The sequence below is a fragment of the Schistocerca gregaria genome, chromosome 3, assembly GCF_023897955.1.
Source record: "Schistocerca gregaria isolate iqSchGreg1 chromosome 3, iqSchGreg1.2, whole genome shotgun sequence".
Taxonomy (NCBI): Eukaryota; Metazoa; Arthropoda; class Insecta; order Orthoptera; family Acrididae; genus Schistocerca; species Schistocerca gregaria.
The window spans coordinates 334022810-334044990 of NC_064922.1; the positions used below are offsets into that span (position 1 = coordinate 334022810).

The window sequence follows — 22181 nt, forward strand, 5'->3', positions numbered from 1 at the left end:
CATAACCATTGTTTAGTAGAACGTTCGTAGCGTTTGTTTTCTCAACCTTTTATTCATCGTTCTTTATATTGTGTCACTAATGCATCTGCATTTGCCAGTTTTTTGGTATATCTTTGCAGTTTATGAAAAAATTTGAATTCATTCCACTCTCCCAATTTCCTGCAACGGCCTTGCCGCAGAGGATACACCGGTTCCCGTGAGATCACCGAAGTTAATTCGCTGTCGGGCGTGGCCGGTACTTAGATGGATGACCATCCGGGCGGCCGTGCGCTGTTGCCATTTTTCGAGGTGCACTCAGCCTCGTGATGCCAATTGAGGAGCTACTCGACCGAAGAGTAGCGGCCCCGGTCAAAAAAAAACCCATCGTAACGACCGGGAGAGCGGTGTGCTCATCACACGCCCCTCCTATCCGCATCCTCTGCTGAGGAGGGCACGGCGGTCGGATGGTCCCGATGAGCCACCTGAGGCCTACAGACGGAGTGCTTCTCTATTTTCTTTTAGTTTAATACAAGTTGCTTGGGACCGGATCTTGACCTTTAAAAGCTATAATTTCTTTGTTTCTTTGGGTCGAGGCTGTTAGGTTATGTCTCTTGGCATTTACATTTAATTTATAAATGAATTTTGGAAGAGTGTCCTTACTGTGAGCCATAAGAAGTTGGTCATTAGCAAAGAGTGTTCTCACTAAATAATTTCGTTAATTAAAGTTATGGGTGTAAAAATCTATTCTTTCAGCCATTGCCTCAACATATCATCAATATATGCTGTCCGTCCATTATGTTCCGAGATTGATCTTTTTTTCCTAGCATATAAGTGACGACAGGGAAGTAACTGCCGTCGCAGCCTGAACTAATAACTGCAAACAACAAATGTACGTTCAGATAGTGACCTATGAGCAGATGGTGTTAAGTAGTGGACGTGTGGACGTATGTGTCAACGTTGTTGTCACAAGTGTTTAAGAATTCTCCGGGATGTTTTGAAGAAGAGAAAAATGTGTAAAGTATTTCTTGCACACAGTGACTCCAAAACAAAGACAACAATACTTGGACGCGTGCTGGGACTTCAATGAACAGCAAAACACGTACAGTTCTTTTTTGTAAAAAAATCATCACGGGTGACGACAAAGTGCAGGAATTCACACGAAGGGACAATGCTTTGATGACATTCAAGCCAATGTGACACGCGAGTTGAAAAACATTCGAAAAAAGACTTTTCACAAAGTATCACATGTATCTCTGAATGTACTGTATGTTGTACTCAAGCAAGAGCGGAGGACTACACAGAACACCTGAAGCATTGAAACCATCGCCTTTACGTTTCCTTATGTTCTATTAATCCAATCTCGAAACGTTTTGGATTGATGGGGATAGATATTAAAAAGTATCGAAAAAACTGCCTACATTTGTTGTATTCTCTTCTCCACCTACGACAATTTCTGAGTCTGGATACACTTATTGGGTTACTTTTAAGAAATGATGTAGTATGCCTCTCCCATTTATTTTTTCCCACCAGTTCTCCTGTCTACATTGTCAGAGGCTGACATTTAGTGACTACAGAACACGTGTGCTTCTGTATTAAATTTCACATGCTTTTCAATTATCTGACTCATGACGAATGTGTTGTCTGAGCAGGACTTACCGTTCCTGAACCCAGTTTGCTCCTCCAACAATATAGAGTCTTTGCGTTATTATCTCCGAAAATATCTTATATTTGCCAAAAAAGAGGACGTAACAGGAGAATTCCTAACAATTTAGGAAGGAAGAAACAGAAGAAGAAGAAGAAGTAACAAGGCTATCTGCCTGAAGATGAGGGAGTAACAGCTTCAAAAATCTCTTGTTTCATTATTCGAACGTGGAGGATGTTGACTTAAGGAGTTGTTGGGGAGTATCTGTTTTGCATATTACTAGAAATACAATTAACAGCTATGGTTCATATGCATGAAAACCGTTAACTACACTAATGCTACCTGTTGTTTATTTACATTTCGTATCACTATAAATATTACGAGGCTTTTTTTTAAAAGTAAGTACGGTTTTGAAATTAAAAAAAGGCGCGCTAAAATATATCAATAATTTTTACGTGAAAGCATGTACCTTAATCTACGCACTGACGCCATTATAGTCTGATTCTTCCTTGTTTACGTTGTGTACTGAGTGTTTAAGATGCCTCCGATAACCGTGAGTCCCGCCGTCTGTGAAGTATGGTGTTATAAGATTTCTTAGTGCTAAAGGCCTAAAAGCGATCGATATTCATCGTGAGATCTGTGCAGTTTACGGAGACAACATTATGAGTGATGGAATGGTAAGAAAGTGGGTGAGAGCATTTGAAGATGGCCGCACAAATGTGCATGATGAACAATGGAGTGGGCGTCCTTCGGTCGTTAATGAAAGTCTGGTGCAGGAAGTGGACAAAAAGATGAGAAAAAACAGACGCTTTACGATTTCCTCCTTGCGGGATGACTTTCCTAATGTTTCTCGTAGTGTTTTGTAGGGCATTGTGACCGAGCACTTGAATAACCGCAAATTGTGCGCACGTTGGGTACCGAAGATGTTGGCGGATGTGCACAACGACGGAGGTGATATCTTAAGCAAAATTGTTGCGGGCTGTGAAACATGGGTGGCATACGTCACACCAGAATCAAAGCAACAGTCCATGGAAGTTCAGCAGGGGCATCGCTTTACTGCAAGACAATGCCCGTCCGCATGTGGCGAATCAGACCAAAGATCTCATAACATATTTTCGATGGGAAGCTCTAGATCATTCTCCGTACAGCCTCGATCTTGCGGCCAGTGACTACCGTCTGTTCCTGCACTTGAAGAAACACCTGGGCGGTCAGCGTCTTCAAGACGATGACGAAGTCAAAACAGTGGTGTTGCAGTGGTTAACAAGTCACGCGGCAGACTTCTATGAGGAGGGTATTCAAAAACTTGTACAACGCTATGACAAGTGCCTCAATATTGACGAAAATTATGTAGAAAAGTAGATTAAGGTGCAGGCTTTCATGTAAAAATAAAATTATTGAGATATCTTAGCGCGTCTTTTTTTTAAATTTCAAAACGGTACTTACTTAAAAAACACGCCTCGTAGAAGAGATAATTAGTGTTCATGACGGCTGAGGTTTAGCATTGATTGTTGGCTGTTTGCGTGTAGTGCATCGCAGAGAATGTCGCTGTTGACACTGACCTCTGTCGCAGCAGAGGGTCGACTCCGACCGTGGGCTCGTCCAGGATGAGCAGCTCCGGGTCGTGCATGAGCGCCACGGCGAACGACACCCGCCGCTGCTGACCGCCGCTGAAACAACACAAAACGCCGCGCTGTCTTCACACGAACTCTCTTCACAGTCTTTTATTTTCTAGTTATTTGATCTCACCAGAGCAGAACTCTCAAGCCCTCTCCTATACTTCACAAAAAAACCTTAGAATCTAGAATTCAGGCACAGATCCGTGAACAACTGTATTCATTGCAGCTTAAAACCACAAGTTTAACACATACAGTGGTTACACATTTCTAATTTTTTTATACACTGCGACAGGAGCGCGCCAAGCGGACGTTAAGGTACACTGTTAAATACGATATCCGATGAATGTGAACAGTACGCTATTGTTTATTTGTAACACGGTTTGTGCAAACGGGATGGTGCGCAGTGCAGTAAACTGGAGCAATAACTAAGACATCGAAGTTGTTCAAATGGTTCAAATGGCTCTGAGCACTATGGGACTTAACTACTGAGGTCATCAGTCCCCTAGAACTTAAAACTACTTAAACCTAACTAACCTAAGGACATCACACACATCCATGTCCGAGGCAGGATTCGAACCTGCGATCGTAGCGGTCGCGTGGTTCCAGACTGTAGCGCCTAGAACCTCTCCGCCACTAGGGCCAAACATTTACTGGAGAACAATGTTGATGAGACGAGGGCCGGCCAGAGTGGCCGAGCGGTTCTAGGCGCTACAGGCTGGAATCGCGCGACCACTACGGTTGCAAGTTCGAATCCTGTCTCGGACATGGATGTGTGTGTTGTCCTTAGGTTAGTCAGGTTTAAGTATTTCTAAGTTCTAGGGGACTGACGACCTCAGAAGTGAAGTCCCATAGTGCTCAGAGCCACTTGAACCTTTTTTTTTATGAGACGAGATGATGTTTGATGTTTACGAACAAGGTAACTGTCGGCCAAGTACTGGACGTATTCTCGCTTGGAGGATGTCAACATGGGATGAAATGGGGCTCCGGATACGTCTGCTAGCATCTCTCATCCGTGACTGATACAGGAACCAACTGTGTGTTCATGTGTATCCATTTGTTCTCCTACACATGTGTCAGACGGGTCGTGTGCCGTGGGTGCCGTTTCCATCGCAGTTCTGTGACTGGGGTAAAATGTGAAGAGGGGCAAAAGACATGATCAAGATGGAGAGCGAAGCAGGGGACGGGTGGCGGACTGAGAGAAGAGCAAAGGAATGGACTGAAAGGCACTAAAATGGAATGAGGGCGGGAAAGTATGAGAGGCAATCTTCACTGGATTTGGACTGGGCCGTATTTAGAAACAGGTCCATACGACCTACCTTGGCCAGGTAGAGAGGCGCTAATTTCTTGTTTCCGGTTACTACATGCAGCCACTGTCATTATACTAAGTGAGCCAAAACAACGAAAATGTAAACATTACGTTTAGCGTCATTTGTTTTGTTTGTTACGACTTTAGTATTGACTGTCTCTCTCTCTCTCTCTCTCTCTCTCTCTCTCTCCCTCTCTCACTGTGTATGTGTGTGTGTGTGTGTGTGTGTGTGTGTGTGTGTGTGTGTGTGAGTGTGCTTGAACGTTGTACTAGCGACGCAGGCACTTTCTGTTTGAAGACTGTCCCGTTTGTTTACATATGTTAACACCTTAAGTAAGCTGCCTGTTGCGTAGGATTTTGTTTTAGTGCGCCCGTCTCTTGATGGTACCTAAAAGCATGAGGGCAAAGGTTCTGCGGAGTGTTTGAAATATCCTGTCAAATATAATCGTGTCGTTGATTTCTAGCGGACCTCCAAGGTCGAGTTACTGTCATTCCGCGATCCCTAACCAGCGACCAAGCCATCCTAGAAAGAAAATATGAAATATGTGCATTGATTACTAACTGTACCTCCGTTATTACCAGATAAGATGAGCAATCACGTTGACAGCTTTATTCTTATGCCGAGTTCTAAAATAGTTACACGATGGCAGCAACGCTTGGCAAAATACACTGAAGAGCCAAAGAAACTGTCCAATATCGTGTAGGGTCTCCGCGAACACGTAGATACTCAGCAACACGACATAGCATGGACTCGTCTAATGTCTGACGTATTTCTGGAGGGAATTAACGTCATAAATCCTACAGGGCTGTTCATAAATCCGTAAGAGTACGAGGGAGTGGAGGTCTCTTCTGAACAGCACGTTGCAAGGCATCCCAGATATGCTCAATAATGTTCGTGTTTGGGGAGTTTGGAGTGTACAATGGACATGAATGGATGCAGGTGATCAGGCAGGATGGTTACGTACTTGTTAGCTGTGAGAGTCGTATCTAGACGGACAGCACGTTGCAAGGCATCCCAGATATGTTCAATAATGTTCATGTCTGGGGAGTTTGGAATGTACAATGGACATGAATGGATGCAGGTGATCAGACAGGATGGTTACGTACTTGTTAGCTGTGAGAGTCGTATCTAGACGGACAGCACGTTGCAAGGCATCCCAGATATGTTCAATAATGTTCATGTCTGGGGAGTTTGGAATGTACAATGGACATGAATGGATGCAGGTGATCAGGCAGGATGGTTACGTACTTGTTAGCTGTGAGAGTCGTATCTAGACGGACAGCACGTTGCAAGGCATCCCAGATATGTTCAATAATGTTCATGTCTGGGGAGTTTGGAATGTACAATGGACATGAATGGATGCAGGTGATCAGGCAGGATGGTTACGTACTTGTTAGCTGTGAGAGTCGTATCTAGACGGACAGCACGTTGCAAGGCATCCCAGATATGTTCAATAATGTTCATGTCTGGGGAGTTTGGAATGTACAATGGACATGAATGGATGCAGGTGATCAGGCAGGATGGTTACGTACTTGTTAGCTGTGAGAGTCGTATCTAGACGGACAGCACGTTGCAAGGCATCCCAGATATGTTCAATAATGTTCATGTCTGGGGAGTTTGGAATGTACAATGGACATGAATGGATGCAGGTGATCAGACAGGATGGTTACGTACTTGTTAGCTGTGAGAGTCGTATCTAGACGTATCAGGGGTCCCATATTACTCCAACTGCACACACCCCACACAATTACAGAGCCTCCACTACCTTGAACAGTCACCTGCTGACATGCACGGCCGATGGAGTCATGATGTTTCTCCATACCCGTAGACGTCCTTCCGCTCGATACAATTTGAAATGGGACTCTTCCGACCAGGCAATATGTTTCCAGTCATCAGCAGTCCAATGTCGGTGTTGATGGGCGCAGGCGAGGCGCAAGGCTTTGTGTCGTGCAGTCATCAAGAGTACACGATTGGGCATTCGGCTCCGAAACTCCTTATCGACGATGTTTCTTTGAATGGTGTGCACGCTGACACTTGTGGTCCCAGCAATGAAACCTGCAGCAATTTGCGGAAGGTTTCCACTTCTATCACGCTGAACGATTCTCTTTAACCGTCGTTGGTCCCGTTCCTGCAGGATCTTTTTTTCCGGCCGCAGCGATGTCGGAGATTTGATGTTTTATCGGATTCCTGATATTGAAGGTACACTCGAGGAATGGTCGTACGGGAAAGTCCTTACTTCATCGCTACGTCGGAGATGCTGTGTCGCATCTCTCGCGCGCCGGCTATAACACCACGTTCAAACTCAATTATATCTTGACAATCTGCACTGTAACAGAAGTGACCGATCCAACAATTGCGCGAGACACTTCTTGTCTTATATAGGCGTTGCCGATAGCAGTGACATATTCTGCCTGTTTACTACATATCTCTGTATTTGAATACGCATGCCTATACCAGATTCTTTGGCGCTTCAGTGTATATTTGTTTTAAATGATCTGTTCTCTTGGGATATCCAGTACAGTTCCCAGAAAACTGATTAAGAGTCGCAGTATTTTCATACTGGAAAAGTTCTAACCAGATAACGTGAACTATCTAAAAAATTACTTTTTTGCGGCGGAGTAGGTCCACTTCCATAGCTTATTTGTCAGCACGTCAGAATGCCATGCGACAGTCCCGGGTTCTATTCCCGGCCGGCTCGGGCACTGGATATTGTGTTGCCTTCATCATCGTTTTATGCTCACATGACACACAAGTCGCCGAAGTGGCGTCAGCGAAAATGACTTGTACCATGGGACCGCGCTCGCCGCAGGTGAAGCTTCCTGCCTGGCGACATGCATCATCATTATATGCAGTGGATTGTGCGTTGAAGGAAATTAAATGTTTCTTGTTCTCTTTCATGTGCTGGTGTACGTGGATATAGTTTTTGTCATTACCATGGAACTGGCCGAGGAAATCGTAAAAATGTCAGCCAACTGATGTGTCGTTGTGACACTGCTGCTAGTACAGAATGATGGCAAGCTACTAGGTAGAAAACAGTGTGTTTACGTCTGTCTACATCACAACTTTACGATGCACTTCAGTCATAGAGAACTGGAGGAGCTACTGAATGCTATTAAATGGCAACCATAGTTGGCTGTCGCAGCGGGCTGGAAAGCGATGTTCCGCCAAGGTTCTTGGAATTTTCCATCGTGTGTTATTGCTCGCCTTCGGTGTGGCTAGTACGTAACGAGAGCACTTCCACACGATTTGTAATTACGACCTAATTTCAGAATCAGCAAAGCAGTTTGAAGTCCTCGATATCGCCGCGTTTTACTGTTGCCCTTTTAGCTCACTGTCCGATCCACAGACTCATTTAAGATAGCGACGAGCATAATGCTTTAGCAAACGATTAAAACCAAGATTGAGTTTCCATTAGTAACGTAAATGTCGTTACTGGGAAAATACTAGAACCAGATACTGTAGCGGGTGCCTGAATACAAAGTGTAACTCAAAAATAGTTCAAATGGCTCTGAGCACTATGGGACTTACCATCTGAGGTCATCAGTCCCCTAGACTTAGAACTACTTAAACCTAACTAACCTAAGGACATCACACACATCCATGCCGGTGGCAGGATTCGAACCTGCGACCGTAGCAGCAGCGCGGTTCCGAAATGAAGCGCCTAGAACCGCTCGGCCACAACGACCGGCAACAAATTGTAGTATCGGAGTATGTGTAATGCACCGAAGTAGAGTCTCAACTCGCCTCTAGATCCTCCGAGATCCAAGGAATGGAAAATGGGCTTTAACGTCCCATTCACGGCGCGGTTTTTAGCGACGAAGCACAAGAAAAAAAGCTGTGTGCTGTTCAAGGGAAACTATCCCAAACATTTGGCTTCATGAGTGAAGGAAAATTACGCAAAACTTATATGACTATGGTTAGAAGGAATTTGACCCTTGCTCTGCGTAAATCTGAATCAACTGCCAGGCGCTATCTCGATCAGTTGTGCCGTACGAATTCGTAATTTGTCACAGAGGAATGTTTCAAACATTCCAGTTGACTATTTCACATAGTTTGTGCTTTTACATACCTGTTTCCTAAGATTTTATATTTGTACCATTGTAGAAGCCACACGTATGATGGTAGATGTCCAGTCTCGAAAAGGTGGGTTCAACATGTAAATAACTTGGAAATTGTAATGTGGTGTTGAAGGTTGTTTCGAACCGAAAGGCATGCTCGGACGACGGAACTGGAAGTGCGCTGTTTGCGAATTACGGATTCAAGTGCGCAGACAAGTATGAAACAGCAACAACGCAGCACATTACCATACCCGATAAAACGTGGGAAAACCGACGGTGGGCTATTTAAAAAAAGCTTCCAGACGCCTCGGTAAGGATAAATGAAGGTTCTGTATGATTCTAAAGGGAATTTTATGCCATTCTTCCTGCAAAATAGTGGCAAGTTCCTGTAAGGATGATGGGGGTATGTAGCGATGAAGCACACTTCTCTCCAAAGTAGACCAGAGACACTCAGTAATACTGAGATCTGCTAACTCTGGTGGTCATGGGAGCTGTGACAATTAGCCTCACAAAACTAGTCGCGGACGATGTAAGCTTTATGAAAAGGGATACTGTCGCCTTGGAACACAGCCTCACTATCGGGGAACGCACATTGTAGCATAGGATGAACCTGACCAACCAAACTGGTCACATAATCCTTCTCAGTAATGCGACCTTCCCGAGTAACCCTAGGGCCCACGAGTATCACGATATGGCTGCCCAAACCATCATCGAACTCCCGCCATGTTTCGATCTTGGGGTAAACTCAGCCAGAAACTGGAACAGAGGGAAACAAGACTCACCCGACCAAATGACTTTCTTCCATTGCTCCATAGTCCAGGTTTTATGGCTTCAGCACCACATTTCCCCGTCATGGGTGTATACATCACTGATGAGTGGTTCTAGAATTCCAGCTCGTTCTGGAATTCCATGATTATGGAGCTCCCTTCGTGTTGTTTTGCCGCTGACAGGGTTCGCGAACGCGACATTCAGTTCTGCAGCGACTTTTTCAGCCGGCGTCTCCTTACTTTTCGTCATAATCCTTTTCAATGACCTTCCGTCAGGATAGCTCAACACACACTTTCGTCAGCGTTGTGACATGGCGGACGATGTTTTTTCCATTATCCCTGTATAGTGTCTCTTGAAACAGCAAATACTTCGGCTGTCTTAGTTACGGGAGCATCTACTATACAGGCACAAACAATTTGCCCAAATTCAATTTCATTTGGCTTCGACATAATGCTCTGTCCCCTACACAGTATCCTGTTCTGACCACTACGGACGCTTGCAACGTACTGAGGACACTGCACATGTGCCATTTGTGACCAGATACAACAATGCAACCTGCAGGCTTGGGTAGCATCTGTATTTATGTTCAAGCACGCATTGCTCGCAATGTTTGCATTTTTTTATCCGGCTCGTGTATCAAGGTTCAGTTCTATATCCCATCATAACAGCATATACTCAGCATGAGAGTGAAAAGTGCTACATCAGTCTAGGGCTGACTGTTAATATTGCTATTACAGAATACATATCTCTGTGAATACAGCGTCATTGAATGAAGAGAAGAATCCAGATGAATTTCCTGATCACGCGTATGAATCGGAGAGAAAATTGTGAACACTCGCTGGATGCGAATTTATTTTGTTGTTTTTATTTTAACATTTTTCATTGTCAACTGTCCTTCCCAGTTGTGTATCTAGCAAGAGGTACACAACAAATACGGTGAAAGCCTACCACCACTCGCCTGGCATCTCTCAGTTACATGCAGCAGCCTCCAGATGGCACTCACAAACACGGACCTCTCCCTGCTTCCACGTCCTTCCTTCAGCGCGTCATGTACAGCCAGTATGGAACGCTGTCAACTGCTGGCTACTTTGCTTCCTCCTCTCACTTGCGCACATGGAATTCTTCCGCAGACAGGCACCAAAACACGACGCCCCCCGGACACTCGGCCAGTTCCGCACCAGCAGTTAGGCATTTCAGATCTATTCCTGCAGTTAGCTCCGTACAGTACTCCGAAGATAACCTTACGATTTATCAGCAACTGTTTATGGAGAACTTTAATCGACCCAGACTGTCTCCAATATTATATCCAGTTATAGCGACGAGATCAAAGACTGCAAAGTTATGTAGACATCATTGTATGAGGTTAAGAAAAAAATGAAACGACCGAATGGCATTGTTGGCCGTCATGCCCCAATTGGGGAAGTTCGGCCGCTAAGTGCGTCTTATTTCAGTCGACGCCACATTGGGCGACTTGCATGCCAATGAGGTGAAAAAGCCGGCCGGAGTGGCCGAGCAGTTCTAGGCGCTTCAGTTTGGAACCGCGCGACCGCTACGGTCGCAGGTTCGAATCCTGCCTCGGGCATGGATGTGTGTGATGTCTTTAGGTTAGTTATGTTTAAGTAGTTCTAAGTTCTAGGGGACTGATGACCTCCACTGTTAAGTCCCATAGTGCTCAGAGCCATTGGAACCATTTTTTTGAGGAGAAAGAAATGAGGACAACACGACACCCAGTCAGCGAGCGGAGAAAATCTCCAACCCGGACGGAAATCGAACCAGGGCCCGCTGCAAGGGAGACATGCACGTTACCACTCAACTAAGCAGGCGGACTAGGTTTAGGAAATCCGGTGTCACGCATCAAACGGTACCAAAGTTAAGTACCATTTTGCAACATGCTCTTAATAAATATTTTTTTGCTAATTCTTATTGCGTTGCTTTGTTACAGTGCCGCCCCAGCAGCCCATCAGACAATTGTTTATTTGCTAGTGTGCAAACTGGCCACCATTAAAGAGCTGTAGCAGCAAGAAAGTCTGCTGGACGTAATAGTAGCATTCAGTTATTATCGTACGTTCACAACATTCCCTCTCGCATTTTGTACCGTGGATTTCGTGTATCAGGCAATTCCGATTAGACAATATTATGGGTCTGTTACTGGTCTCCAATGCTTTTCTCGCATCTTGCTGAAGCGAGGAACTGAGTACCGCTGGAGGCCAACGTGCAGTCTTGTGACCAGAGGGTAGCATTGGGGCTACAGCGACGGCGGCTCACCTGAGGTTCTTGACGAGCCGATTCTGGCTGGGCAGGTCCAGGAAGTCCAGCAGGAAGCGCAGCCGCTCGTGGATCTCCGAGGTGCTCATGCCGAAGATCCAGCCGAAGTACATCATCGTCTCCTTGATGGAGAACTCTCCGAACAGCGCGATCTCCTGCAAACCATTCAAAGAAATTCTTTTATCAGTGTAGGACAGCACTGCCAATTGAGCGTTTCTACTGCATGCTATAACATTACATTCAATAAATCGCGACAGTATTTGGTTGCTCGCAGTGACAACAGTGCAGCAAGTACAAGAAAGTAAACGGTATGGCAGATCTCTGATCATATGTAAACTGAAGATGGAAGGGGGAGAAAGGAAAGGATTCAGCTGCATCGGTACTCTACACGGAATCAGCAGCGACGCGTAAAAATGTGTGCCGGACCGGGATTCAAACCCCGAAACTCGTGCTTGCTAGGCAATTGCGTTAACATGTGCGCCACCCGTACACGGTATTTATCGTAACTGCCCGGACTATCTCGGCACACCTCCCACATTCTCACCCAGCGCCACTTATCTGCTGCCCCTGTCCACATCCTCCATTCTCGCCAGTGAGATATTCCCGCAGGGGGTCAGACGTAAATGTGCATCCGCACTGAATAAGGTGAATCCATTGCGTAGCGAGGCGAATCAGTTATATAACATGTCCGAAATAATAGACACCACACATTCACACACACATCCAAAAAAGTTTTTGCATCGCCTCGGTTTCGGAACCTGTACAGAAAATTGGAACAGAGATCTACATAAACATCATTTCCGACCTTTTTATTGCTCATGAAAACCACACATTGTATGTTGCACCACCATACAGCAAGACCCTCAGAGGTGGTGGTCCAGATTGCTGTACACACAGGAACCTCTAATACCCAGTAGCACGTCCTCTTGCATTGATGCATGCCTGTATTCGTCGTGTCATACCACCCACAAGTTCATCAAGGCACTGGTGGCCCAGATTGTCCCACTCCTCAACGGCGATTCGGCGTAGATCCTTCAGAGCGGTTGGTGTGTCACGACGTCCATAAACAGCTCTTCTCAATCCATCCCAGGCATCTTCGATAGGGTTCATGTCTGAAGAACATGTTGGACACTCTAGTCGAGCGATGTCGTTATCCCGAAGGAAGTCATTCACAAGATGGGGCCGCGAATTGTAGTCTACGAAGACGAGTGCCTCGCCAATATGCTGCCTATATCGTTGCACAATCAGTCGGAGGATGGCATTCACGTATCGTACAGCCACTACGGCGTCTTCCGTGACCACCAGCGGCGTACGTCGGCCCACGTAATGCCACCCCAAAACAGCAGGGAACCTCTATCTTGACCTTGCTGCATTCGCTGGACAGATTGTCTAAGGCATTCAGCCTGACGGGGTTGCCTCCAAACACGTCTCTGATGATTGCCGGTTGAAGGCATATGCGACACTCATCCGTGAAGAGAACGTGATGCCAATTCTGAGCGGTCCATTCAGTGTGTTGCAGGGCCCATCTATGTCTAAATGATTACTTAAGTGTTTGGCAGACGGTTCATAGGATCACTTTCAGAATATTTCTCGACCTTTGCACTCGGGAGCAGCACATGATCACCTAAATCTTTCTGTGGGAGATCTTATTTCTCTCATTTTAATACGATGATCATCTCTCCGTACATAGGCCCGGTAAACCCGCAGGATATCACGCCGCTTCCGGCATTCGGGGAAGCGCGGATCGACCCCGCCCGGCGGATTACCGACGAGGGTTGGAATGCTGGCCATCCTCGTTTAGCTTTATTCGGTCTTCCGCATCGAACAAGGCGAGTAACGGTTCAAAAATGGTTCAAATGGCTCTGAACACTATGGGACTTAACATCGATGGTCCTCAGTCCTCTAGAACTTAGAACTACTTAAACCTAACTAACCTAAGGACATCACACAACACCCAGCCATTACGAGGCATAGAAAATCGCTGACCCCGCCGGGAATCGAACCCGGGAACCCGGGCGTGGGAAGCGAAAACGCTACCGCACGACCACGAGATGCGGGCGGCGAGTAACGGGCTTTTACCAATTTCTCTATGGAGTAATACACACTATCCGTTAGGGAAAAGTGGAAGGGGGAGGGGGCAACATTAAGGGCATCCGGTCACTCTAACGCTAACATTGCCAAATCCCGATTAACAAACCGACCCCTGAAGATACAGCCGGCAACGGTGGTCTCGCGGTTCTAGGCGCTCAATCCGGAACCGTGTGACTGCTACGGTCGCAGGTTCGAATCCTGCCTCGGGCATGGATGTGTGTGATGTCCTTAGGTTAGTTAGGTTTAATTAGTTCTAAGTTCTAGGCGACCGATGACCACAGATGTTAAGTCGCATAGTGCTCAGAGCCATTTGAACCATTTTTTTGAAGATACAATATAAGGCCAAGAAAAATAAGAAGTCATCTCTCCCTATGCAGGAGGAAGTCAACAAAATATTTTGGCAGTCGGAAGAGAAATTTTTTGATTGAAATATCGTGGACAGGTCTCGCAGCAACGAAAACTTCCTTTGTTTTAATCATTGACATCCCACCTCGCTTATCATATCTGTGGAGGTCTCTCATTTCGTGATAATACAAAACGAGCTGGCATTCTTTGTACTTCATGGCTGTCCTCCGTCAGTCCTATCTGATAAGGATCATATTCAGCAGAGTTCCAGAAGAGGACGGAAACTGAGTGCAGACAGTGTCTTTAGTGGATTTCTCTCGTCTTCTAAGCGTTTAGAGAATGAAACACGTTCTGTTGGACTTCCTCACAACAATTTTTGTTTGTTGGTTCAATTTAAGTTGCTTGTAATTGTAATTCCTAAGCACGTAGTTGAATGTACAACCTTTTAATTTGTGTTATTTATTGTGTAAACGAAATTTTTGGGACTCATTTGGAGAACCTCACAAATTCTGTTGTTTCCGGTTAATTTCCACTTTTCGCACTTGGCAGATACCTCGTATGTATAATTTTGCAATTCGTTTTGAACTTTTGGTTATTTTACTAAATGGTAAACGACCGAATCATCTGCAAATAATATAAGAGGGCTGCTCGGTTTCTCTCATAATCTGCATCTGGGAGAAAGTTATTTACATTTGCTGTGTACGTAGCCATGTGGTACACAGCACCATTCAGACACACTTCACAGCATGCGCCGCTCAGCTCCAGTTTGTCGCCATCCAGATGGTGTTCGCAGACTGGAACTAATTTATGCTTCCGCTGCGAGTCCTTCAAAGTATCACATCCATCTACCACTAGTGACGAGAGAGAGCACCGCAAATTGGGAATACTTTCCTCTTCCACAAAGTGGAGCAAAAATGGAAATCATTCCTCCGATCGCGGACGAATGGAGACGCGCCGCCACACTGAGCCAGTTGAGGTTCACCAGTTTCACAGTTGTGGCTTTACAGTTCCTGTCGCAGTACATCCAGTAAGAGTTACACTCTACAGTTATCATCAACCCTGCTGAGCATCCGTGCCACCATAATAGCAAGCCGCTACTAACAAGTGGTTGCCGGACAAGGTAAACAACGGGTGTGTAGTGAAATCCAGATTCAAGGACTGTACTTAACAACTGTCATAGACAGCAGTCCAAGCTTAATTCTGTAGATTAGGTAGTTCCTTTCAACGTGTTAGGTTAGTTAGCACATAGGACTTTTACTCGAGAACCACGCACCAGCCGGCTGCTGTGATCGAGTGGTACTAAGTGCCCCATGCAGCACATACGTTGCAAGCGTGCATGTGAGCTACCTCGTACATCAAGGATTATTCCGCGTTAGGGGGTGGCTTCCTGCTGACTTGTATGTTAGGTGCTAGACTCGCTTTAGAGAATACAACAGTATGCTTTGGGCAAACAGTAACTGAATGCTAGGTACAGCTTTTCATCATCCGTACCGTTCTCCTTTCTGAAGGGTACAAAGATAAAGGTATTCTGAGTATACTGAGCCGCAAGATGTTCCAAAAGCCCCCACTAGGTGCACAGCACTATGGTGACGAGGCGACAGATGGAAATGAGGCAGGTTGTTACAGCAACAAGCGAGAGTGGTCGCCAGCCCGCGAGGAACGCACCGTGGGCGTACCAACAGCACAGCTCGGTGTCTCATTTTCGCGTATCGGGGCCGCTTTCCCCGGCAGCGGTTGCATACCGCCGCTGCGACGCACCGACCCTTCGCTTCGACCAGAATACACTGATTCGGAGCGGGCGTCACCAGAGACCTGTGACCTCACACTTAGAGGCAGCGCGTGATTCACCTGCTCCACATCTATCGCTAGCACAGTCTTCCTTCTCCTCGCTCTTACAGCCACGATTTTAACGAAATGTTTGAGCGGAGAGATAGAAAAACTCCCTATATACACTGAAGAGCCAAAGAAAAAAAAAAACTGATACACGTGACTAATATCGTGTAGGGACCCCGCGAGCACTCAGAAGTGCTGAAACACGACATGCCATGGATCCGACTAATGTCTGAAGTAGTGCTGTGCGGAACTGACACCATGAATCCAGCAGAGCTCTCCCATAAATCCGTAAGAGTACAAAGGGGTGGAGATCTCCTCTGAGCAGCACGTTGCAAAGCATCCCACATATGCTCAATAATGTTTGTGCCTGGGGAGTCTGGTGGACAGAAGAAGTGTTTAAACTCAGAAGAGTGTTCCTGGAGCCACTCTACAGCAATTCCTTCTGGAATTTCCCAAGTCCGTCGGAATACACAATGGACGCAAATGGATGCAGGTATTTAGACTGGATGCTTACTTACGTGTCACTTGTCAGAGTCGTATCTAGACGTATCAGGGGTCCCATATCACTCCCACGCCCCACACCACTACAGAGCCTCCACCAGCTTGAACTGCCCCCTGCTGACATGCAGGGTCCATGGATTCATGAGGTTGTCTCCACACCCGTACACGTCCATCCGCTCGATACAATTTGAAACGAGACTCGTCCGAGCACGTAACATGTTTCCAGTCATCAACAGTCCAAATGGTTCAGATGGTTCTGAGCAGTATTGGACTTAACATCTGTGCTCATCAGTCCCCTAGAAATTAGAACTACTTAAACCTAACTAACCTAAGGACGTCACACACATCCATGCCCGAGGCAGGATTCGAATCTGCGACCGTTGCGGTCACGCGGTTCCAGACTGAAGCGCCTAGAACCGCACGGCCACAACGGCCGGCTCAACAGTCCAATGTCGGTGTTGACGGGCCCAGGCGAGGCGTAAAGTTTTGTGCCGTGCAGTCATCAAGGGTACACGAGTGGGCCTTCGGCTCCGAAAGTCCATATCGATGGTGTTTCGTTGAATGGCTCCCAGGATGACAGTTGTTGATGGCCCAGCATTGAAATCTGCAGCAAATTGCAGAAGGGTTGTACCTCTCTCACGCTGAACGATTCTTTTCAGTCGTCGTTGGTGCCGTTCTTGCAGGATCTTTCTCAGGCCGCAGTGATGGAGATTTGATGCTGTACCGGATTCCTGATATTCACGGTACGCTCGTGAAATGATCGTACGGTAAAATCCCCGTTTTATCGCTACTTCGGACATGCTGTCCCATCGCTCGTGCTCCGACTATAATACCACGTTCACACTCATTTAAATCTTGATAAGCTGTCCTTGTAGCAGCAATAACCGATCTAACAACTGTGCCAGACATTTGTCTTATATGGGCGTTGCCGGAAAACTCAGTTACTGGATTGAGGGAAAGTTCAGCTTTTCAAGGCTCTGAGGTATTTGCAGCATATAAAGTTACATTGTTGGGATAATTAAGTGTCAAAGTGTTCCTTCGAATCAAGTACTAAATGCGAAACATCTTGAGAACAGATGAAGCTTGGAAAACAAATGTGTCAATAAGATAGTACTTTCTGAACAAGACCGGACAATTTAAAAAATTCAAAGGAAGTCCGTCAAATGTTGTGTGGAATGATTTGTGTAAAAGTAAGAAATAAAACAGATTATAGAAACATCTGATGCGCAGTTGAATACTCCAAATCATGCACAGCAAATCAGGTGTCGACTGGGAATCTAAAATTCAGTGTTTGTCTCAGAATTTTAAAGCGTTCTAGAGGATTATATTGGCTGTGCAGTCTGCTGCAACGGGACATTAAGAAGCTATTGCTATGTGAACCTAGACACTGAAGTTTAAATTATCAAGTTACACCTCATCTGCTGGCTACAATTTCGAGGATCATTCAAATGTTTATGTAATCTGTTTTATTTACTTTTAGACAAATCATTTCACAATAAATTTGATCAATGTTTTTTTATTACGTAATGACATCGGTAGGAGCCACACTGGCCAACTATGGAATAACTCAATATATTTCCGTATGTGCTCGGGAGACGTAGGTGGATCAGTTTTGCACCACTAGTGCCGACTGTTACTGTGTGATGGAAGCCGGGGAACAGGGCAGAGCGAAACAGCAAGTTGTTCTTACAGGGACCATTGACAGGTGCAAAGGCAAAGAGGAAATGTTTATAATGCAAGGTATCCTATTTTTCGTGATCACATCACCTAACTTTTCTGACTAAAAGTTTTAAAAAAATGTATTAAGTAAATGTTGTTTAGCTCGCAAAGGGACATTAACCAGACCATTCGTTTTAGAAATTCAAACTCCTTTTTCTCGCTGCAGTCTATTTCATTTGTTCCAGATGTGTTTCAACGTTTGTCCTGACGGCAGCTTCAGTGGATTTGATTTAGAATAATACGGTTTTGATTTATATACAATGTTAACAGATTAGAAAACAATTCACGTAATAATTTTTACATAAATAAATTACTACTTACTGATGCTATAAAATGATAGAATAATACCCCAACACATGATCATCAGAATAATTTCACAGAACCTTTTTCCCTTGCTCTTGCAACTTCCCCTCCAAATAACCTCTAAACCAAAAATCTAACCACCAGAACACCTACAAATTTTTAGTAACCCTCTCCGCTATGAGATACAATGTCAACTTCCTACAACCCACTCCATGACTAGCCACAATACCACCCTCCCAAATGTGCTAACGTAATAGTAAGATCTAAAAAATATCACACACACACACACACACACACACACACAAAAGTGCGCGTCCGTGTCTTTGTTTGCCAACAGTAACCTGAACAGATAAGAAAAGAGACATCAAATGACCACATAGTTACGACAAAAACTAAGAAAAACCTGCTGTTAGTTCAAGACCAGAAGCAGTGTTCCATAGCAGTTGACTTACAAAAACTACAAAACAAAATGATCGTGGCACGGAAATGTGACCACATATTATAAATGAAGGGCCAATGCGACCTTTAACCTATGACCAAATGTGAGGAGACGCAGATTTTGGGCGGAAAACTTAATGTCTGTACGAAGTAATTTATTTATGTTGTAATTATGACGTGATCTCTGTTCATCAACTTCCTCACTTCAAAGTCAATTCAAAAAATTTATCACTTGTTCACCTATACACAACATTCTAATAAGAAACAAAAATGGGATCCTTAATACCATTCTACAGTACTGTAATCCGTCCTGGGGACAAAAAGGGGTAGATCATTCAAAGGTACTCAAAGTGGCGATCATGCACAGTGATCCACTGGTCCACTTGTTGGAGGAGCCGGTCGGAGTGGCCGAGCGGTTATAGGCACTTCAGTCTGGAGCCGCGCGACCGCTACGGTCGCAGGTTCGAATCCTGCCTCGGGCATGGACGTTTGTGATGTCCTTAGGTTAGTTAAGTTTCAGTAGTTCTAAGTTCCAGGGGAATGATGACCTCAGAAGTAAGTCCCATAGTGCTCAGATTCATTTGAACCAGTTGAACATATTGGATGAAAGAATTCATCGTTGCTTCCAGGTTCCCCTCTAAAGTGATTTAAAGTAAGCACAATACGTTCCTGTAGGTTACCTGGAGTTGTTAAAATATCTCGATATACTACATCCTTTACGCATCCTTAAAGAAACAAGTCACTGCTCCTCCGCGACCAATCCAATCCATGTGGATGTATACCTTCGGTTCAGAACACAACACGCAGACAGAAAGAGAGAAAAAGAGAGAAAGACAGGGGGAGGGGATGGAGAGAAAAGGGGGCGGGGCAACCTGTCGAAAAGTGTGTTTAGCTGTAGAGGACCCATCGCTACTGCATTGGACACTACATTTTTGATACTTGTGAAGTCCTCTACACAAGTAGCAAACATGTAGTGTCCAGTACAGTGCTGATGAGTCACAAGTCTAGTCAGTCAAATCCATAGGTGGAAAAATTTGTAGAAACATAAAAAGGAAAGAGTATGTACGCTCAACCAAAGGTAAACCAATGGCTTACACCGGTTCCCTCGTACGATACTGAGAAAATGTAGTCAATCTACAAATGAGATTACTAACATTAGGACGACCCGTCGTTACTGCTCAAGTGTGTGGAACCCATACAAACTGCATTAACAGTAATATTGGACGTAAACAAAGCTGCAAAACCTGAACTGATAGAAGCTTGAAGATATACGTCTAGTACTTCGCGAAAGCATAAACCATTATTAATTTAGCAAGTTAGGACTGCACTACAGCACCCAACGTATAGCTTGCCTAGGGACTAGGAAGGCGAGATTGGTCTAATGGAGCCGCGCGGGATTGGACGAGCGGTCTAGGCGCTGCAGTCATGGACTGTGCGGCTGTTCCCGGCGGAGGTTCGAGTCCTCCCTCGGGCATGGGTGTGTGTGTTTGTCCTTAGGACAATTTAGGTTAAGTAGTGTGCGAGCTTAGGGACTGATGACCTTAGAGTTAAGTCCCATAATATTTCACACACATCTGAACATTTGTGTAATGGAATGAGAAGCTCCCTTAATATGTAGTACAATGGGAATGCAGCGCTGAGTGAACTGGCAACAGTGTAAATGGAGGTAGTCGGAAATAGACACGGAAAGAAAACTTGAAATAAAGCTGACTCCAGGAAAAAATGAACCCAGCATAAATTTCACATGAAGCATCTCTGTTGATTTGTTAAAACTGCACTGGAGCTAAAGTCCGAAGTTGATTCAGTCGATTAGTGGAACATTCTGCCGTAGCTGTTGCAAAGTGCGTAAAAATGACGTAAAAGCGTAGCGTTGCTCTTAAAATGAAGACGTTGGAAAGTTCCGTTGTCTGCAATCGTAACTGCGTTAGAGCGGCTGGAAATGAAGAACAGATTCTTACGTAGTTTCAATTTTCTTGCCATGTTTACAAATCGAAGATGTGCAGAACATGGCCGGCCGGGGTGGCCGTGCGGTTCTCGGTGCTACAGTTTGGAACCGTGTGACCGCTATGGTCGCAGGTTCGAATCGTGCCTCGGGCATGGATGTGTGTGCTGTCCTTAGGTTAGTTAGGTTTAAGTAGTTTTAAGTTCTAGGGGGCTGATGACCTCATAAGTTAAGTCCCATAGTGCTCAGAGACATTTTTCAGAACATGAAATTTAATTTGATGCATTCAAAACCTGAGACGTAGTACCACAGTGTATGGATTAACAGTTGTTAAGATTGCAAGCGGGTCAAAAATGACGTTAAGTACACGTCTTAGGTGCTACATTTGAGTAGCAATAAATGCGAATACAATGTCGACCCTGCTTATAACGTAAAAAACCGATAACTAAGTCAGTATTCGTTATTAAATGACATTATTGTCAACAGAACCTTAAGCAGTCAGGAAGGAACCAGTGTGCCAACAAGATTACTAATGATAATATCGATAAGTAATTGTCAACATGAATGTAACTACTAATTAAAGTTTAGTTGTAGAAGCACATGCTTCCATAAACCCTAACTTTTTGTGTGGTATTTCGGTTGGCCTAAAGAATATGTTTGGCAGATAAATACCTTGAGAATATTCGTGAGTACATACGACTCTCAGAATAAAAGCAAGTGAGAGGAGACGAGTAAAAATAGGTACATGGCTCCGAAGAGAGCTATTACGATGAAGACGTCGCTGCACGTTACACAGCGAGATCATCGACCGCGTGCACAGTGAGAAAGCGATAATGCGATGCATGACGTGCAATACTCGGGGGAAAACCTCTCCAAGTAAACAGTAAACTGTATCTAGAACACAAACACTTTGCGTCCTTGCATGCCAAGGGAACAGAAAGGCTCGTGCCGGGGATGGCTTCCCTACGGCAAAGTTCTCACAACAGTGTAGAATTGCTGCCAACGCTGATGCAAAGGTGCCGATAGACACAAACAGAATTCTAGAGATTGCCACTGGATAGAAACTCACATAAGGATATTTTTTGCACTGATAACGTAAAATTGTTCGCGTAGGGAGGGGTTTCCTTGGGTGAAACGGACGATTCCTTCGAAAGATAGCCCAAAGAAATGAATTTGTTAAACACAAATTTTTTAATATGAATAACTTTTACTGGCTGGATTGCAGTTTTCAGAATACTATTACAGTACGATGATTAGTTTTGACTGGTCTGTACAACCGTCTTCAGATCGTTCAAATCGTAAAAAAGCGATTATCAGGAATTGAAAAGCATCATTGGCTTTAGTCATGCAGTGACACGCATTTGTATTATGGGC

At 44.9% G+C, this 22181-nt stretch overlaps 1 protein-coding gene across 1 annotated transcript in view; it reads right to left on the reverse strand.

Moving 5' to 3' along the window:
* The window catches only part of LOC126355981 (ABC transporter G family member 20), a 382869-nt gene that overhangs the window by 83331 nt on the left and 277357 nt on the right, over positions 1–22181 (reverse strand). The window contains exons 4-5 of the mRNA XM_050006596.1: positions 11636–11790; positions 3181–3288 (exon numbers count right to left, since the gene is read on the reverse strand). Of these exons, the coding sequence (XP_049862553.1) occupies positions 3181–3288; positions 11636–11790 (263 nt within the window). The remainder of the gene's footprint in view (positions 1–3180; positions 3289–11635; positions 11791–22181) is intronic.